The sequence below is a fragment of the Stomoxys calcitrans genome, chromosome 3 (genome assembly GCF_963082655.1).
Source record: "Stomoxys calcitrans chromosome 3, idStoCalc2.1, whole genome shotgun sequence".
Lineage (NCBI taxonomy): Eukaryota > Metazoa > Arthropoda > Insecta > Diptera > Muscidae > Stomoxys > Stomoxys calcitrans.
The window spans coordinates 150,857,161-150,876,828 of record NC_081554.1 but is presented as its reverse complement, the minus strand read 5'-3'; the positions used below and the strand labels follow the sequence as shown (position 1 = coordinate 150,876,828).

At 35.3% G+C, this 19,668-nt stretch overlaps 1 protein-coding gene across 1 annotated transcript in view; it reads left to right on the top strand.

The window, feature by feature from the left end:
* The first annotated feature begins 2,276 nt into the window (after positions 1 to 2,276).
* The window catches only part of LOC106086333 (alkaline ceramidase), a 50,331-nt gene continuing 32,939 nt past the window's right edge, over positions 2,277 to 19,668 (top strand). The window contains exon 1 of the mRNA XM_013250968.2: positions 2,277 to 3,244. Coding sequence (XP_013106422.1) covers positions 3,125 to 3,244 — 120 coding nt within the window. The 5' untranslated portion in view covers positions 2,277 to 3,124. The remainder of the gene's footprint in view (positions 3,245 to 19,668) is intronic.

Below are 19,668 nucleotides of genomic sequence, written 5' to 3'. Positions count from 1 at the left end.
GAGACACCTCAAAACTTTTTGTGGAGATTTTAGAATGAGCGCAGAAGATCGATACGCTTGAAACGCTATTCTAAGTTTGGCTAGTGGAACAAAAGTTCTGTCACGGCTAATTAAAATTAAGTAAGTAAAATGCTTTTGTGCATTCGTTTGGCCAATCTGCCACACGTTTTTTTGCTGATACTGTACGTTAATTTGTATAAATAAATAAATAACGTGGTGCAAAAAATAGTCAAGGCAATAGTTTTCTTTCAATGAAACCAACAAATTTCCAATGCTGTCAATATCACCCTGTAACACAAAGCAAACCAAAAATTTCGCTTTGCATTTCTTGTTGTAACGAAAATTTCGTATGAGGTGGATACCGTCCTTAAGCTTAGTACTGACTTCCATGATATAATTACCAGATAGTGTACGGTAAACAGATGAGTAAAATTTTTTCTCACGAAGTGTACTATCTGTCAACGAGTTTTGGTTGTGTGTGTGTATTATAGTTTAGAACCATAATACACACAAACAACGAAAGAACTAGTAATATACTCAAAATCAGAGTTGCACAAATCACTGATTTTGACAGATAGTGCACTCAATATTTTGTTGTTGGGTAACGGCCACTACCTGTAAATGAATATATTTTGCTGACTTCATTCTCAGTGAAAATGCCTATTAAATTATTGCGAAATCCGACGGACTTTATTCTTTGCCAGAATACAAACAAAAGTCAAACAATAACCCATTACATTGGTAATGATTTGAAGCGAAATTTGTGTTGGCACAGCGACATGTCGCTACTATTTTATTTATAGAACTCAGTACCACTTCAAGGGGATGTGTTCCCATATTCTTCGTCACAATTTTTTTATAATGATAACGATACCAATCCAACAATGCACTGGAGTACTACCCAATTCAACTGACTTAAACTGGACGGAACAAAAACAAAAACATTGCTTTAAGATTTTAGAGAAAGCATTAACAAGCATTTGACATTTAGAGTTATTGGAAAATCAAAACAAAAAAAGAAGTTGTACAGAGCTGTTCGCACATCCTCACTCTATAAGTGCATAATGTGTGGTGTTCATCGACGAATTCATCCGATTTGTGTTCATCAAAGCTTAGCTCAGAGTTACCGCTCGATCCACAGGATGCGGATAGTTGAATGCTCAGCTCTGCAACTTCAGACGTGAACTATCGGCGATCGAGTGGAGAATCTTAGAGAGAGGCCGGCTGAGTACCTCGATATGGTGCCTTTAAATAACCAATAACGTTCCTGCCGGGATCGATCTTATGCACTGGAACGCGCTTGCTCACCTATTGGGCTTGAAGAGGATCGTTACCTCCATATACGAATGTGACTACATCAACAACGTCTGCATCTATTGATGTGTTTTGTTTTCGTACTATACAGTGCAAGCAAATAACTAGAACGATAACTATACTGTACAACTTTGCACTGAAATTCTATCCGGTACATTTGACTTGCAATGAGTAGAAGTAAACACGGCATGTGTAAACACACATCAGCTGAACGTCGCTAACCAAAATGTAGTGTAAATCGAAATAATTTTCTTTGCAGTATATACGTAGATTTAGGCTGATTGACATCACCTGTATTTGTTGATTTATTTGTCAAATTAAGTAGTGGTCGCTGTTGTATCATTTAATTAGTGTAAAATTTTCAAAATTTGTTTCTTAATACCATCATTTAGTGTAAAGAGCCCTTAATGGAAAACAGTTTAATTTGACAGCTCATTCTCAATATTGCCGTTTTTACACTCTTTCCACTTCCTTTTTGTATACTCTGACCTATTTGTGCAACGGTCATTTTCAACCCTGTATTCTTTACTAATGCTACAACCGCAAAGGTAAGATAAGCCTCTCAAAAGGCCTTTTTAGTTTGAATTTGTATATACTAATCGAAGCAAAGTAAAAGCAAATTACAAAATTTTTTTTTGTTTCATATGAATAATGAAAATTTATATAAATTAGCATTTGAACCATTGATTTGAATGGCCTCTCTGGTTGGGGGAAAACAAATTCAGTTACTAAACACAAGGCCTGTGATTGCATGCCTCTGTTGTTGAGTTGAGTGCTGATTGAGAGAGCTAGAACATGTGCGTTAACCTTTTTACTCAATAAAAACATTTATTTGCTCTTTGCAAAACAAAAATTTGAATCGATTCTCATCACAACAATAACAGAGAACGAGAACAAAAGCAAAGTACCATCAATAAAGTCTTTTTTGAACGTGACATTTTTAGTCAAAGGCGAGCAGATGTCGGGATACATCGCAACGGTAGAACAATAATAACGGCACAAAACGACCACAAACCACAGTAGTTTGTTCGTATGTCCGTAGTCCAGTTTAGCAATAGATATTAGTAATAACAATAAAATAGTGCAATAAATACGCGTCAGGTATTATCAAAATAAACATTTAAATAGCGGCGTTGTTTTGTGCATGTAAATAAGCTCAACTCACATTCAAACAAACATAGACGAGGGATAGTTATAGAATTAGCATATCAATTTTGGCAGGAATTTTAACGTTTTTTTAATTACATAATAAAATAAAAGATTTTGGTGTGTGTTGCAAAACCAAAAAACGGAAAAAACAGTGAATATAAATACCACAGAAGGGCTTTATACATATAAGATATAAAAGAAAATCTTCGGCAACAGCAAACTCAAGAATTTGCACAAACAAAATCTGACACACGAATAAAGGACGGACGGACGGCCGACCGCGACCAAAGAACCAAAACAAATTTTCAACCAAAAACAGACACGGGCGGATCTAAAATACTTAAAAACATTTGTGTTGGAGGTCGATGTCATTGCGATTTTGATACATATATGTTGTTATGTTGTTTTTAATCCGAGGCAGCGGTTATAACAAACAAAGCCAAGCGAGAGAGCAATATTACAACGTGTGTTGTGCGTGAGTTCGTTGGTGTGTTGTTTTGTTTCTGAGACTGAGTGACGGCCGACAAAGTGTGTGCATGTATGTGTGTGTAAATAAAATACATAATTATAATTGCAGTGAGTGCAATTAGTTCCTTGTGTATATTGTGGCCCATTGTTTGGCTAGAAGAAAGTAATAAATAAATAATAACAACAAATTCAAATGGCCACGCTAGATTTGTACACATTGGCATGGGAGCATTTTCGACCCGGCAGTTCTCCCGTTGATTGGTGCGAAGGAAATTATTTAATATCGGGGAATATTGCCGAATTTGTTAACACGGTAAGTTAAAAAGCAAACTATGTATACATACATACATACACATGTATCTTAATCGTTGTTATATACGTACATACATTAATATATAGGCCATGTATAAGATGCTCAAAGAAAATCTATATATTACACTCAAAACAAAAAATCAGTGCGTCAGTTGTGCATCTGATAAACGTAAGAAAAATTCAAATTTCGATAAGCTTGGATGTTTATGTGCAATTATAAAAGGAAATTTGCAATTATAAAAGGAATTGAAAAAATTTAAAATTGTTCTATTGTTTTACAAATTTTGTCACTGCCTACACGCATATGTATGTATGTAGGTATAACCCAAAACCCTTTACCTAGCAGTAAAAATAAATATGCATGTGGGTCTATTTTAACAATACAGAACACAAATGTAAGGTTTCTGATTTAGTACAGGGTAGCTGGTACAAAGTTCACAATGGTATATCTGTCAAACAAGAAATGACATGACATGGCTACATGATAATTGTTTTATTGACAGTTCATTATAACGTTTACAAGTTACCAAAAGAATTTTCTGAGTTTATTTAAAAACAAGCACAAAGGTGTTAAGTTCGGCCTTGCTGAACTTTGGATACCCACTACCATGGATAAATTAACCATTCACTTTTATAACAACTCGACTACCATACCCGTAGTAATATGCAAATAGGGATTGGTCTGGATCATATATGATTCAGGTTCCGAGAACTCTTATACAAGTCATAGTTTCAGCGAAATCGGGCAACAAATCGGCTTTTTATAGGATTAAGACGCCAAAATGGAAGATCGGTCTATATGGCAGCTATATCTAAATATAGTCTGATCTGAACCATATGCTTGTCGGATGACGGGAGGCTTAATATAAGTCACTGTGCCAAATTCCAGCGAAATCGGGTAAAAAATTCAGCTTTTATGGGCTTAAAACCCTTAATTGGCATATCGGTCTATAGGAAAGCTATATCTGAAAAAAGATTGATCTGAACCATATTTGATTCGGATGTCTAGAGGCTTAAAACAACTCACTATTAAACATTTTGGGGAAATCGGATAATAGTTGCGGCTTTTATGGTCTTAAGACCCTCAATCGGCAGATCGGTCTATATTGTCCTATCTGAACCATATATAGGTGTGATGACGGAAGCCTTAACTCTTTTAAGTTTCAGAGAAATCGGGTTATAAATGCAGCTCGCTCTATATGGCTGGTATATCTGACTATAGACCGATCTTAACCATATTTATGTCAGTTATCGGAAGGCTTTGGTCAACTTACTATTTAAAATTTCAGCGAAATCGGATAATAGACGGATCTAAGACCCTAAATCAGCAGATCGGTCTATATGACAGCAATATCTAAATATTGTGCGATCACAACCCTATTCAGCTATATCTGAATACAGATCAATCCTAACCATATTAAAGTCGGTTATCGGGAGGCTTTGGTCAACTCACTATCTAAAATTTCAGTGAAATCGGATATTAATTTAGTCTTTTATGGGCTTTAGACCCTAAATCAGCAGATCGGTCTATATGACAGCAATATCTTAATATTGCCCGATTTTAACCATATTTAAGTCGGATATCGGGTGGCTTAAAACAACTCGCTGGTTCTATATATAAATAAATGCGCCTGATATGGGCTTAAAACTTTAAACCGGCATATCGATCTATATGGGTCATATTAGGTAGTACACCTTCCTGTATTAAATTTCAAATCGGTCTATATGGCTGCTATATACAAATATAGTCCGATTTAGCCCATTTTAAAGACTGTAGAGTGATTACAACTGACGAACAGGCACTTGGACATCGTTAAATCGTCTTAGATTTTTACAACGAAAATTTTACGATAGGAGTTACGACGACAAACGGAATGACTAAATGAATATAAGCCCTATCGTAGACAGAAAAAAATATCATGATACATTTTTCAATTAAAAATTGAATTGAAAACTCGTTCCGCCAGGATTCGAACACAGGCGTCGGCATCATAGCAGACATAGGCTACAGTAGGACGATATCCACAGATATTAGAGAGTTAAAGAAGGCGCAGCGGGGCGGGCCCTATCCAGCTAGTTCTTCATTGAGTGAAATAATATGCTTCTTTACCGCCACTTCTATTTTACGTCCTTTATCCACATACAATCCACACATACAACAAAAGCTGTTTCTTTTACTACACATTTTTTATGTAATTTGATAATATTTTCGATCTTTGGAAAACTTTAATAATAAGACTTTCTATTACTTCACTTTTTGCACCAACATCACTCCAATGTTTTTTGTTCACTAACAGAAATTATAATGTAACAATTGCAAACACAAGCTCTCATAGAAACCTGGATTTTGACTAATTAAATTTCATTAAAGTTTTTCGTACATAACACTTAAGCAAATCAATAATTGCAAAATCTTTTCATTGTAAAAAGATTTTCTAGGCAGAAAATCGAAAAATTCAAAAAGTAAATTTCAGGTCTGCGTAGTTTAGCCCTCTAAGTCGGAGTCGGAGTGTTAAGCCAAAGTCGGAGAGCGGTTCGGAGTCGGGACTAAGGTGCTCAACTCCGAACCAAACTCCGACTCCGCCTCAAAAACTCGACTCTTCAGCCCTGGTAAATGTTGAACATTTTTTAATATATATTGTACTGTGCCCAAATCTACGATCTACCTCTAAATCTACCAGAATCAGCGATGCTTGCTATTGACTGAATGAAATGAAAGAAAATGAAAGATCAGGGTGATCTTTCATTTTGACTTAAAGAATTTTTTAATTTTTTTTGGTTACAATTCGGTCTTTAAAGAAAATTTAATAAAAATTTTTCTTTAAAAATATTTTTAGAAAATTTTTGAAAATATGTTATTGAAATTGTTGACTGAATTCGTTCTTTTAGAAAACTTAATTTTGAAGAATCTTTAGAAAAAATTTTATAGACATTTTGAAAAAAATTTATTGAAATTTAGTCTACAAAAAATTTCATTAAAATTTAGTCTTTAGAAAAAATTACTTTGAAGTTAAATCTTAACATCGAATTTTTTTTGAATGATGTCTAGATTGGACCAATGGGTTTTGTTTTTGTTTTTATTTAGAATAGAAATGTAAAATAAAAAACTTTAAAGAAGTTTAGGCAAAATGTAGTGCCGGAAAATTCATTGAGCAAAAAAATAATTTCGAGGGCAAAGTTATGCAAATTGCAAATTTTGCCAATGAACATTCTACAATACTAAGGAACAGAGGCAAACTTCTCACACACTAATGAGTGCAGTCCGATTCAAGTTTGAGCTCAATGATAAGGGGCCTCCTTTTTATAGTCGACTCCGAACGGCGTGCCGCAGTACGACACCTCTTTGCAGAGAAGTTTTACATGGCATAGTACCTCACAAATGTTGCCAGCATTAGGAGGAGAAAACCACCGCTGAAAATGGTTTCAGCAGTGGTTTTGGTCTCGCCAGGATTCGAACCCAGCCGTTCAGCTTCATATGCGGACATGCTAACCTTTGCGCTACGGTGGAAAAGTTTTATATTCATAAATTTTTTCATTGAAATTTAGTCTTTAGAAAAAAATTATTATAATTTTGTTTTTAGAAGAAACTTTACTTAAATTTTGTCTTTAGATTAAGATTTTGTCCGTAAGAAAAATTTTGTCTTTGGAAAAAATTGTAATGAAATTTCGCATTTAAAAAAATTATTTCAAGGCGTCCGGCCCTGGCAAAAGATTTATCGTTGGAGAAATGTATGCTGAAAATTTGCTTTCAGAAAAGAAAATTAATTGAAAAATTAAAATTGAAATTTTCCTAGAAAAATTTCATTGAAATTTGGTTTTTAGAAAGAATTTCATTTCAATTTTGTTCTGAAGCATAATAATTTTGAGGCGGCTCTGGCCTGAGTTGAAATTTGTCTTTATAGAATATTATCGTATAAACATAAAATTTTTTCATTAAAGAAGATTTCACTGAAAATGTTGTGTTTAGAATAAATTTAATTTAAATTTGTATCTTTGACAAAATAATTTTTTGGGGGGAGGGGGTATCGGGCCCGAGACCTGGATACGTCCCTGATACATACATACATACATGACGGGTATAGACTTACCCGCCTTGAGGACTTTTAACTTGCATTACTAATCCGATTTGGTTAAAATTTTGAATGCGATGTTCTGCTGTGAAAACATCCATGTCAAGTATGGCCACATCCTTATATATTCGTCATATAAATCAGAGTCCCTATTTGGCTTTTTGAGCAGGTGCATGTTGGTTTATGTTATGACTGCCAACATCCTCTTCATGAATGGTCTAAATTGGTTCATATCCTCATATTAACCGAGTAAAAACCAACATCTGTTAGCTAATATTTTGTATTTTAAGTTATGCTATGCTATGACTTTAGTATCCAAATCAGTCCATATATAATACATTAGATTCCGCCCGGCGGAACTTATCGCATTTGTACTTGTTCTCAATGCATTATTTTATTTTTTAAACACATGCTCGAAAATTGGCACAGTAAACATGATATGTCAAAATGTATGTACAAGTATGTATGTGTTGTACACATACAATCTTAGTAAATTTTTTGGCCATAACCAGTATATGAATGTAACATTGAGTACTAGGCCGGCTTAAGTAGAGATACCAACAACACTTGAACTTTAATGGAAGAATTTAACTGGCACAATTATATATATACATTCAAAAATTGTTGGGTGTGTTCTTCATTGTACAGCAATTTGTACACTTAAAGAAATTTGTTGGTGAATATAGTAAATAAGTTTGCTCTAACAACAGAAACACTGCCGAAAACGAGATACTAAGTTAGGTTTTGAGTGACAGTCTGGAATCAGACTCACTTAAAACATTTTATTCCACAAGATCAGGGCAATAAAGATGCCTTCTAGTTCTTGACGTCAAAAAAGCCAGATCGCTTTAAAATGGATATAAACTTACAAAGGTTCATAGACTTATATATGGATGGTTCCAAACTAAACGACCAGGTGGGCTTTGGGGTGTACTCTAAAGATCTAGAACTGGTCATATCGAAAAGGTTACGCGACCACTGCAGTGTGTATCAAGCAGATATCCTTGCAATTAACGAAGTGGTGGAATGGCTAAGATATAATGTCATAACGACGATTGGCATAAATATCTTCTCAGACAGCCAGGCAGCAATTAAATCTCTCGAGAACGTATTTCTGAACACAAAAACCGCCATCGACTGTCGCAGATCTCTCAACGAGATGGCTGAACAGTTCAAAATTCACCTTTTCTGGGAGCCGGGCCACAGAAATATCCCAGGGAATTTTAAAGCAGACGAGCTTGCGAGACTAGGAACTACCTTACACATTCCAGGGATACTGGAATCTGTGAGTATGCCTTTAGCGATATGTAAGCTAAGTTTGTAGAACCAGACCTGAAGGCCAACGAATGATAGATGGTCACAAAGAGGGGGCTGTGAGCATTCCAAAACTATGTGGCCTCATCTAGACTTGAAGAGGTCTAATGCTTTGCTGTCATTGGCTAGAATAGACGTCTCAATCATTGTGTCCGTCATGATAGGTCACTGTCTAATTGGAAAACATGCTGACAGACAGAAGGTTGCCAGCAACGACTTTTGCAGAAGCTGTAGGGACATCGAGGAAGAAGAGACTATAGAACACCATCTGTGTGTGTGTCCCGCACTAGCAGTTAGAAGGAGTTCCGCTTTAGGTTCTCAACTCTTTGAGAACTCAACGGTAGTAACTAGAAGGCATTTTCCTTCTTCTGTTCCTGTGGTATCACAATGGAGAAAAACGTTTAAATGAGTTTAATGGCAGACTGCCACTTAAACCTAACCTAACCTATTGTACAGAGGTTCACATCCGCTAGTCTTTAAAATAATATGAAGTTTAAGTGGAACTCTTCTGCTTGCAAGTGCGGAAAACCAACACAGCAGATATGCTGTAGTTTGTTATAAACTTTCCACACAATTCCCTCAAAAATTCCCGATGCATGCATATTAGTGACAACAAAAAAAAAATGGTTTTATTGTTTTTCAAATTATCCCCCATCATCATTATTTATACACATTTGCATGCGCTCAAATCATACAATTTTCTCAGCAAATGTAATTTTCCGTACATTTTGCAATCGTTGCTCCAGCCTTTTCATCCTGCTTGATTGATTCTGGTGTTCCTGGATTCGGCACACCCTTTTCCACGATGTCCCAAAAATCCCCTAGAATTAATTGCAATTGCATCTTAAATTTCCATGTAAAATAGTTACACGAATTTAGCAGTGGAAACATGCACCTTTGATCCATTTTTATTGTTATTAATTATTATGAAAGGAAAAAATTTATCATACACTTTTTTTTATCAAAAAGTGTATGATAAATATTACTTCCAATCGTGCACTCAGAGAAAAACTCAAGTATGGCGTTGACAAAGTGATCACATTTGTTCATAAAAGTAAATCAATACATAGATGTTATCATATCAACCACAAATGTTCAAAAACCAACAACAGTTCTTGTGAATGAAACGTCCCCATCCGTTCACATTGACTAACGTCTATGCTAGTGCAGTTTTTTGTGTGCTGCTAAGTATCGAACCTGTCTTCCATCCATCCCATTGAATGTTTACAAACCCTTTACAACATTGCACCACAGTCGGCTATCTACATACAATGTCAATTAAACTTAATATTGATGTAAGGCTGATATTGATGTAAGGGTGTTCACAAAATCATTCACGCTTGTTAACAATATTTCAAACAACGCATCGTGCATGATTTTGCAGCGTCGTTTTTCTATTAGTATACGTTCTCTGTTCCGATTTTAGTTTTCCTTTCATCCTGAATGTCGTTGTCATTGGTTTTTTAATTCGTTGTGATTAACAGTCACATTTAAATAAAACACTCGTCACATTAGCTTTTCGACAGAAAATAAGTATTATTTTATTATACCCACAAACAAAGGATGGGGGTATATTCATTTTGTCATTCTGTTTGCAACACATCGAAATATCCATTTCCGACCCTATAATATCCTTAATTATATATATCCTTAATCAGCGTAAAAATCTAAGACGATCTAGCCGTATCCGTCTGTCTGTTGAAATCACACTACAGTGATTAAAAATAGAGATATTAAGTTGAAACTTTGCACAGATTCTTTTTTGTCCATAAGCAGGACTGTATCTTGATATAGCCCCCACATAGACCGATCCGCCGATTTAGGGTCTTAGGCCTATAAAAGCCACATTTATTATCCGATTTTGCTAAAATTTGGGACAGTGAGTTGTGTTAGGCCAGTCGACATTTCTCTTCAATTTGACCCAGATCGGTTCAGATTTGGATATAGCTGCCATATAGACCGATCTCTCGATTTAAGCTTCTGGGCCGATCGGACAATAATTGAAAGACGCATTTATTGTCCGATGTCGCCGAAATTTGGAACAGTGAGACGGTAAGGACCTGCGATATTCTTCTTCAATTTGGCCCAGATCGGTTCAGATTTGGATAAAGCTACCATATGGACCGATCTCTTGATTTAAGGTTTTGGGTCCATAAAAGGCGCATTTATTGTCTGATGTCGCCGAAATTTAGGACAGTGGGTTGTGTTATGCCCTTCGAGATCTTTCTGCAATATGGCACAAATCGGTCCAGATTTGGATATAGCTGCCAAATAGACCGATATCTCGATTAAAGCTTCTGGGCCCATAAAAGGCGCATTTATTGTCGGATGTGGCCAAAATTTGGGACAGTGTGTTGTGTTAGGCTCTTTGACAACTTTCTGCAATTTTGCCCAGATCGGTCCAGATTTTGATATAGCTGCCATATAGACTGATCTCTCGATTTAAGGTTGTGGGTCCATAAAAGGCGCAATTATTGTCCGATGTCGCCGAAGTTTGGGACAGTGAGTTGTGTTAGGCTCTTCGACTTTTTACTGCAACTTGGCCCAAATCGTTCCAGATTTGTATATAGCTGCCATATAGACCGATATCTCGATTTAAAGTCTTGGCCCCATAAAAGTAGCATTTATAAACCGATTTCATTGAAATTTGACACAGTGACTTATGTTAGCCTTTTCGACAACCGGGTCGTATATGGTTCAGATCGGTCTATATTTGAATATAGCTACCAAAATTTTGTTCCACAAAATTTAACAATGACTTGTACTTATTAGACAACTCAATGTCCGAGTCCAATCAGACCATTTTTCGGTATAACTGCTATGGGGGCATAAATTATACATTTTTCAACGGATTATGTCGAAAGTTGGTATAACCGAGGAGGTGGGTATCCAAAGTTCGGCCCGGCCGAACTTAACGCCTTTTTACGTGTTTTTTGGTTAATGAGTTACTTTGAGTCTAAATAAAAATGTAAAATATGCGAAATGTATTTCGAGAAATTGACAGATTAATAAGATAATTAAAGCACGAATTTTTGTTTTTGAACTACTGGATTTCTACTTTCTTTGAGAATTTAACTAAAAATTGCTAATCTAACTACTTTTAGTGTTAATATATATGTTCGTATCTTTCTCATGTCCGTATTATGAATTTCGAAAACCCTCCAAAAGTTCATATACATACATCATCCACAACGATTGCAATGAGTCAACATATTAACATTCAACTGATTGTTATTTTCTAACTTAATGTTATATTCTGAATAACGTTCATCACGATTCCGCTATTCCCAAAAAGTAGAAGTAATAATTTAATTATTTTTATCTGAAAAACTTATTCTTGGCCAAAAGTACGTGTGGAAATTTTTAATTTTCTTTAATAATTATTGCAAGCGATAAAATAGCAACAACAAAAAGACATAACAAAGAAATGTTAAAATTTTAAAACAAAGACGTTAAAGTCATTTATGTTATGTACATGTACATTTGTGTATGTACAAATATTGTTCATATTTTGCATCACAAGTTTAACATTGCAGAATGAGTAAGCAATAAATACTGTAAATTTCATTAGGGTATATCGGGGATAAAATGAATAATAGTATAGTTTATATTGTTATCTCAAAACCTAGTTTATGGACTTGGATATTACTAAGCTTCAACTGTATGATGCAGAAGAAAAAACAGATTCTGAAACTGACAAATTTCAAGCCATAAGTTTAAAAATGACTCCGTAGAAATCTGTCATACGCTTTAGTGAAGCGCATTTAACGAATTTTGCGTCGTTTATTCTTTTTTGTTTGTTTTCAACGTAATCCAAAAAATTTTGAATTCATTCATACGTGTTTCCTTCTTAAATTAATAGATATTCTCTTAATTTAATTTGTGGTGAGTTCATTGTACGTTGATTTTTCATGAGTGAAATCGTGTTTCTCTTGTGCACATTCTTGCCACTCTCCATGATATACGCACTCATATTCGAATTTACCTTGTTAAACCTTGACCTCCAAAGTCTTAAAAGTTATTAAAACTATTTTGTTCTTTGATCAACTCAACTTGGTAGAGCGCTGTGATTTTATTCCTACATAAACTTTAATGTGCATATATTCATAGAAAGGGTTATCTAATTTGGGTTGATTGATATTGTTATGGAATTCTGAAAATATAAAAATGCAAACTAATCTAATAATTTCTTTTGTAACACCTCAAAACTCTGATCTACGACCCCCTAAAGTATTGACATTCTTGATTATCTTGACATTCTAAGTCAATCTAGCCATGTCCGTCCGTCCGTCTGTGGAAATCATGATAGCGGTCGAACGCGTAAAGCTAGCCGCTTGAAAGTTTGCAAAGATACTTCTTATTGATGTAATGTCAAGTACTACAAATACTGCCTGAAGTATTGTAACAGTTCCGTAAGAATGACGGGTAATGTAGAAAAACCATTAGAAAAATCATCAGAAATTTGCTGATCGCCACAAAATTCACCATGCCTATTTCAAGGCTTGATAGAAAATTTATTTTTATGGGGCTATATTAAATTAGGAAGGGGTATACTATTTTCGTCATTCCTGAGACCTCATAAATTATATATATTCTTGATCGTCTTGACATTCTGAGCCGATCTAGCCATGGACGCCCGTCTGTCGAAATCACGATAGCGTTCGAACATATAAAGATATCCGCTTGAAATTTAGCACAGATACTTCTAATCGATGTAGGTCGTTGGGGATTGAAAATGGGCCATATCGATTCAGATTTGGATATAGCTTCTTGAGCTGAAATTTGGCACAAGGACTTGGGTTCTGATATCCAATATCAGTGCCGAGTATGATCTGAATCGGCCAATTAATTCTATTGCCCTCATAGGGCGCAATTCTTATCCGATTCTTATATATATATATATATATATATATATATATATATATATATATATATATATATATATATATATATATATATATACTTCGACATCCAAACCAATTATGACTTAAATCCACCATCTGATATAGCTCCTGAATTGCTATTATTGAGCAATTCATTCACAGAAAGGATAATGTCTTTGTTTGCCTATAAAGAGATACCGGACAAAGAACATGACAAATTTAATCCATGGTGGATGGTATATAAGATTCGGCTCGACCGAACATAGCACGCTTTTACTTGTTCATATACAGTTTTTAATTACTATTAAGTTGAACATAATATTGAGCTCTTACTATTAATATTTGCAATAATCCGAATTTCACCCGATTTCTTGAAGTTTCTAATTCTTCAAACGTAATTACTCAGAGTTAAAAAGGGAGGATTGCAAGGAGGCTCTAACTGTTGGACATATTGTACAATAAAATGCTCTATTATCCTACAGAAACTATTCGCAAGAGTACATCAATTACTCAGGCACCCATTTCACCAGAGAACCGGACAGCGGTGTCAATTTGGCAATATTTTGCAATTGCGAGGAATTCAATATTATCGCTATTGACAATTATAACTCGCTCTAAAGGAAACGATTAAAAACACCAATCAAAACGGCCGACCTCTCTTCCCTCCTAGATAATCTCTTAAAACAAGGTATCTAAGATAATGCTGGCCTTGGTCTTACCTGATTCTTAGCATTATCAACTAGCTACTTAACGAAAGTCTTAGACTGTCCATGCGAACATCATACAAATTCCTGGTCCACTATCATCTCAAATCGACGATCTAAGCTTAATAGTCTTAAGCTTAATAGTCTTAGAACATACCTTTTTCAAAACTCTAGATTCAGTATAGAAGAATAATTAGCACCATAAATAGTTTCCTGGAACTTTCCATAGAGCGTTAAGACCAAACATCAACCGGTAATGAAAAAGTCGTAAAAATAATAAGCGGTAAATTGATATCTTATTACCAAAAGTCTCCAAGATAATTGGCATAGGAGCTTTATCAACCATCTGAGGGTCCAATGTATACGGTGCGTAATCCTTTTTCGTGGCATTTGGATTCACAGATCGATAAAAGCCCGTTTGACAAACCTAACTGGCAACATATACTAGGCACAATTTGAAATTTTCATTCGAAAGATTGAAATTTAATTGTATAATCGTAGTCAGAACATTTTCATTTTCGACCATCATTTGCCAAAATTATTCTGGCAAAAAAATTTTATTAACTTGTGATCTTTCGACGTGGATTATCATGACAAGAGTACAATGACAAACTTAAATCTTTGTACAACGATGAAGCACAGACTTATACAAAAAAAAAACAAATACAAATTTTGCCGATGAACATTCCACTAAGGAACAGGTTTAAGTTTTAAGTTTTAAGCTCAATGCCTCAAGGCCTCTTTTTTATAGCCGAGTTCGAACGGCATGCCGCAGTGCGACACCTCTTTGGAGAGAAGTTTTACATGGCATAGTATCTCACAAATGTTGCCAGCATTAGGAGGGGAAAACCACCGCTGAAATTTTTTTCTAATGGTCTTGCCTGGATTCGAACCCAGGCGTTCAGCGTCATAGGCGGACATGGTAACCTCTTCGCTACGGTGGCACCACCTTATGGCACTATGAAAAACTGGTTGTCGTCGTCGTCGAAAAACCGTGAAAGTCGTCCAAAAACGGCCGATGAACCCGATTTTGAAGGTGTCTCAATCGGAGTGAAAAGAGTGCTTCGACAATTGGTTTGAGCGCATGCAAAAGTGAATAAATAATGCTGGAGAATACTTTGAAAAACAATAAAATCATTTTTGATGACAAATTTTTGCATTTTCATTATTAGGCCAGAACCTTATAAAGCAGCCTCGTACATGTATCGCTAATTTCTCCTGCTAGATCCTTTGCAAGTGAATACATCAACCGATATTTTCCAAATTCTGCACAACAATTTTCTGTATGACTACCACAATATATCCGGGGCCGAATTACCGCATAAGTGTTGGATTGTGCTTTCGTATCTAATGAAACTTCCACTCGTATTTAATGGATGTTATACCACTTTTATAGACATTTTAATATAAATTTTTTTTTATTTAATGTTAAATTTTTACGAATTATGATCGATTTAAACATTTGCGATCTTAAATTTCAAAAATCTTCGTTCAATAATGAAATGCATAATTCACAATAGAGAGATTTTGAATGTCCATGTAAGCGTAAATTCGGCTCCTGGACTATGGTCGAAATCGGTTCAGATTTTGATATAGCTCACATACATATTTATTGCCCGATTTTCACTCCAGAGCTTTTGTTATCTCATTTAACAACCGATCTTCTCAAAATTTTGCACAATTTCATCTTTGACTTGTGTACGGATTTTGACTATGTGTACGGATATTAGTTGAAATCAGTACATATTTAGATATAGCTCGCATATTTATGTTTGTCCGACTTTAAATAATATTACAATAATATGTTCCTTTTTCAGCCGATCCTCAGACAAATTTACGTATATTATCTTATGACAGTTGACATTTGTAGTAAAATTTATCAAAATTCCTTTAGTTGAATATTTAGCTCCTATATACAGTGGTGGCATTGAACTAAAATAGTGAGAAACATGGTTACCTCAGTAAAAGACTGGACCTAATTATTCGTAGACCTTCTAATTTTTGATCGGTGGCCTTAAATATGATATTAAACCTTATTTAATTAACAGATGCTCGTTAACTTTTTCGGTGAATTCACTTGGAAAAAATAATAGGGCCACTTATCAAAACGTTGTAATTAATCATGAATTGTCTTTTATTTGTAACTTAAAACCTAAAAGCAGAGAAAAGAAATGTTTAATACTCATTCACATGCTTTATTGCAATATTCGTTTCGTAAATTATATCATTAACCCTAATATTCGCGGATTTCACACAACTAAAGAAGAGAACAAATTGATTACAAAATTTAAAAAAATCGTGTAAAAGCCATAAAGAAAATGTGAAATCTTTTCTTCTTTAACGCCCCAAAGGTTTTTAATAGGGTTTAGGTCCGATAATTGCGATCCCGCGGTTCACTTTACTTTTATTTGGATATAAGATTTATAGTCCGTTTCCACATTCCCCTATTATAAAGGTTGAATGGTTTCTTCCAGGAATTTGACTCCCCCAAACTAAAATTTGAGATTCGTACTGTATTCCCAAGTGGGTTTTACTTAAGTTCTATAAAGTCCTTGTTGAGATATAAATATATCCAATTGGGGTGTTTTGGATGTAGGCGGAATCGCAGTTACTTGGTCCGAAATTGAGATGTCAGCTTCGGACTATACTGTCATATATAACTTATTTGAGCTCCGTATTGTTCCGATCGCGAAACATGTACGCTTTGGAAGTTTTTGGTCAACCACTTGGCCCAACTTTGAGTGTCAGATTAGTATTCTATTTTCAAATGTCTTTGATGTTTTTCTGACTGTATTATTTGTCAGTGGGGGGTTCCCCCAGTTAACTTGACTCCAGATTTTTGCTAGGTTCGGATTTTAGGTGTACAATAAGTAGGGTTATAGTGACAATCTGAAGTCGGATACTCTTAGACAATGTTTGTCCATTGTCATAGCACAGTTGCGCAAGCTAAAGCATCTGGTGGATATCATGGGTTGGATTCGACCATAAATCTTCTATTACATAAAAATGAAATTGTTGCGCTTTGTTTGTTTGTTTTTCTGTTCCGTATAGACCGAAGGACCATCTCCCTTACCCCAATTTCCAAAAACAACAGATCTCGGAGATGCGTGAACCAATTTGAGCGAAATTTTCCATCCCACCTCATGGTACCCCAAAAACACGAAATTGGTATAAAATTTTGGGGTGAACTAGCCTGGGGGGCGCCCCATCTCAAAACCCACCTCAACGGACATGTTTGCCTACTGGGAAAATATGGGTATTAAATGAAAGGTATTTAAGAGTAGAGTACGAACTTGGTATGAAAATTTCACCCTAAGTGTCGGGGGTCTCCCACCCACAAAAGCACCACCCAACAGGACACTTTTACCGCTTTGGGCAATATGGGTATCAAATGAGAGGTATTTAAGAGTCGAGTATCTACTTGGCACTTAAATGTCACCCTAAGTGTTGGGGGTTCCCCACTTCAAAAAAAAAAAAAAAAAAAACAACCAACAGTACACCTTTATCGCTTTGGGCAATATGGGTGTCAAATGAAAGATATTTGAAAGTAGAGTACAAATCTGACATAAAAATGTATTTCTTGGTGCCTGAGGGAACGGGCATGAATGTCCAACGTCACAAAATGGGTATAAAATGAAAGGTTTTTGAGAGTTGACTACGAATCTGATTTACACATTTGGGTCAGAGTCTGGGACCACTTAATACGCTTCAATAAGAGGTGTAGTTCGATCGGGAATATATGGGAATTAAACGAAAGGTCTTTGGCAGTCGAGTTCGAATCTAATTTTGATATAAGGATTCAAGTGTCTGGGTCACGTCCTGCCGTTCAGCATTACATGTAGATCTCGACATTAAAGGACTCAAATAAATTGTCTTTTGTGTCTTAGCGTGAGGGGGACCGACCCTCCTCCCAATAAAAACAACTCCAAACTGTCATGTAGGACGACCGCGAATATATTGTATTCAAATGAAAGGACGTGTCAGAGGGCAATCACCTACCAAAAAAGGATTTAAAATAATAAATGAAGGCCGATCAACATACTTTAAACCAGCATGTTGGCCTACTATGGCAATAAGGGGCCAAGTGTTTGGGGTCGTCTCACCCCATATACTCCCCCTAAACCAATTGGAATTGCGGCTCAAATAAAAGTAATTTAACAGTAGAGCACGATGCTGATATATTTTCAGGGCTAAGTGTGTGGGTGGCCGCCCCACCCTACTTACCCCTCAAACTGGACATATCCAACCCATCACCAAAAACCAAAATTTTCAAATGGGCCAGATCTCGGAGATGGATGGGCGAAGAAGGCACAGCGGAGCGGGCCTTGTCCAGCTAGTATTTATAAATATATTGAAAAAGTTGTTACCAAACGTGCTCATTTCAGTACCATGCCATATGGTAACTAAGCAATAACGGATGGTATGGATGAAATATAAAATGAATAATACCGTTTGATACTAGCTTTATTACCGAACTAGTATTGGTTTCAATACTTATCTGTTGCTGTTTTAGTACCAACCCGTTATTGAATATTTCACTCCCTAATAACCAAACCGAAAAACCATTGAAAATAACTTCATTCTTATTTTATTTCGATTATTTATGTTATTAGTATTAAATAATAACTTTGTCTTCTTGGTTTGGCTCGAGGTCATCGTACAATTTACAAAAACAGGTGTTGGTGTTTTATTCAATTGTTTTATTTGTCATTTTCACCAATATTTCGATCACCGCTGGTATCATATTACAAAAATAAAAAAAAGCATTTGTAGATTTGAAAATAATTACATTTTGAACCGAAACAATCGACTTTTCCTTTACAGCGCACAAGTTTGATTAAAGCTCTCTCATTTTTGTCTGTATTTTTGCACCAAATTCCGATAAATTTGTATACAATGGTCTGTGTCGTTCTTGAAGTTCATGCGTTTGTTTGTAGAAGTGTAACAATTCTAAAGTAAATCGTCTTTTCTGATTGGATTCTTTTGCTAGTATGTCTACGTCTTTAAAATTTGGTGTATGCTCTGTTAAAGTGCAATGTAATGCTAGTGCAGTTTTTGAGTCTGGTCAGATTTGTGAGATGAAAAACTGTTTTTTAATTTCGTTTTGGTTGTTCTATATAATATGTCATTGGACATAAATTTGGTTCATCCCTATTACATTTAATCTTAAAAATTACATTTGATTTATCCTCCTTTTTCATTTTTGATTTAGTCCTGCTGAATAGACTATTTAATGTGTTGTGACTTTTTAAGGCAAGCTGTTATTTTCCCCTGTTGTATATATTAGAACTGGTAAGCCTTTTCGAAAACCCTGGCAAATAAGTCGTTTTCTTGGAGATTTTTGGTGTTGGTTCCATTTCGTTGTTCTCTTTTCTATTCTTGACGAATTTTATAAGGTCCTAAATAGTGTTGTTTGAGAAGTCATTAATTCGAAGTATTTCTTGAATTTTCCTT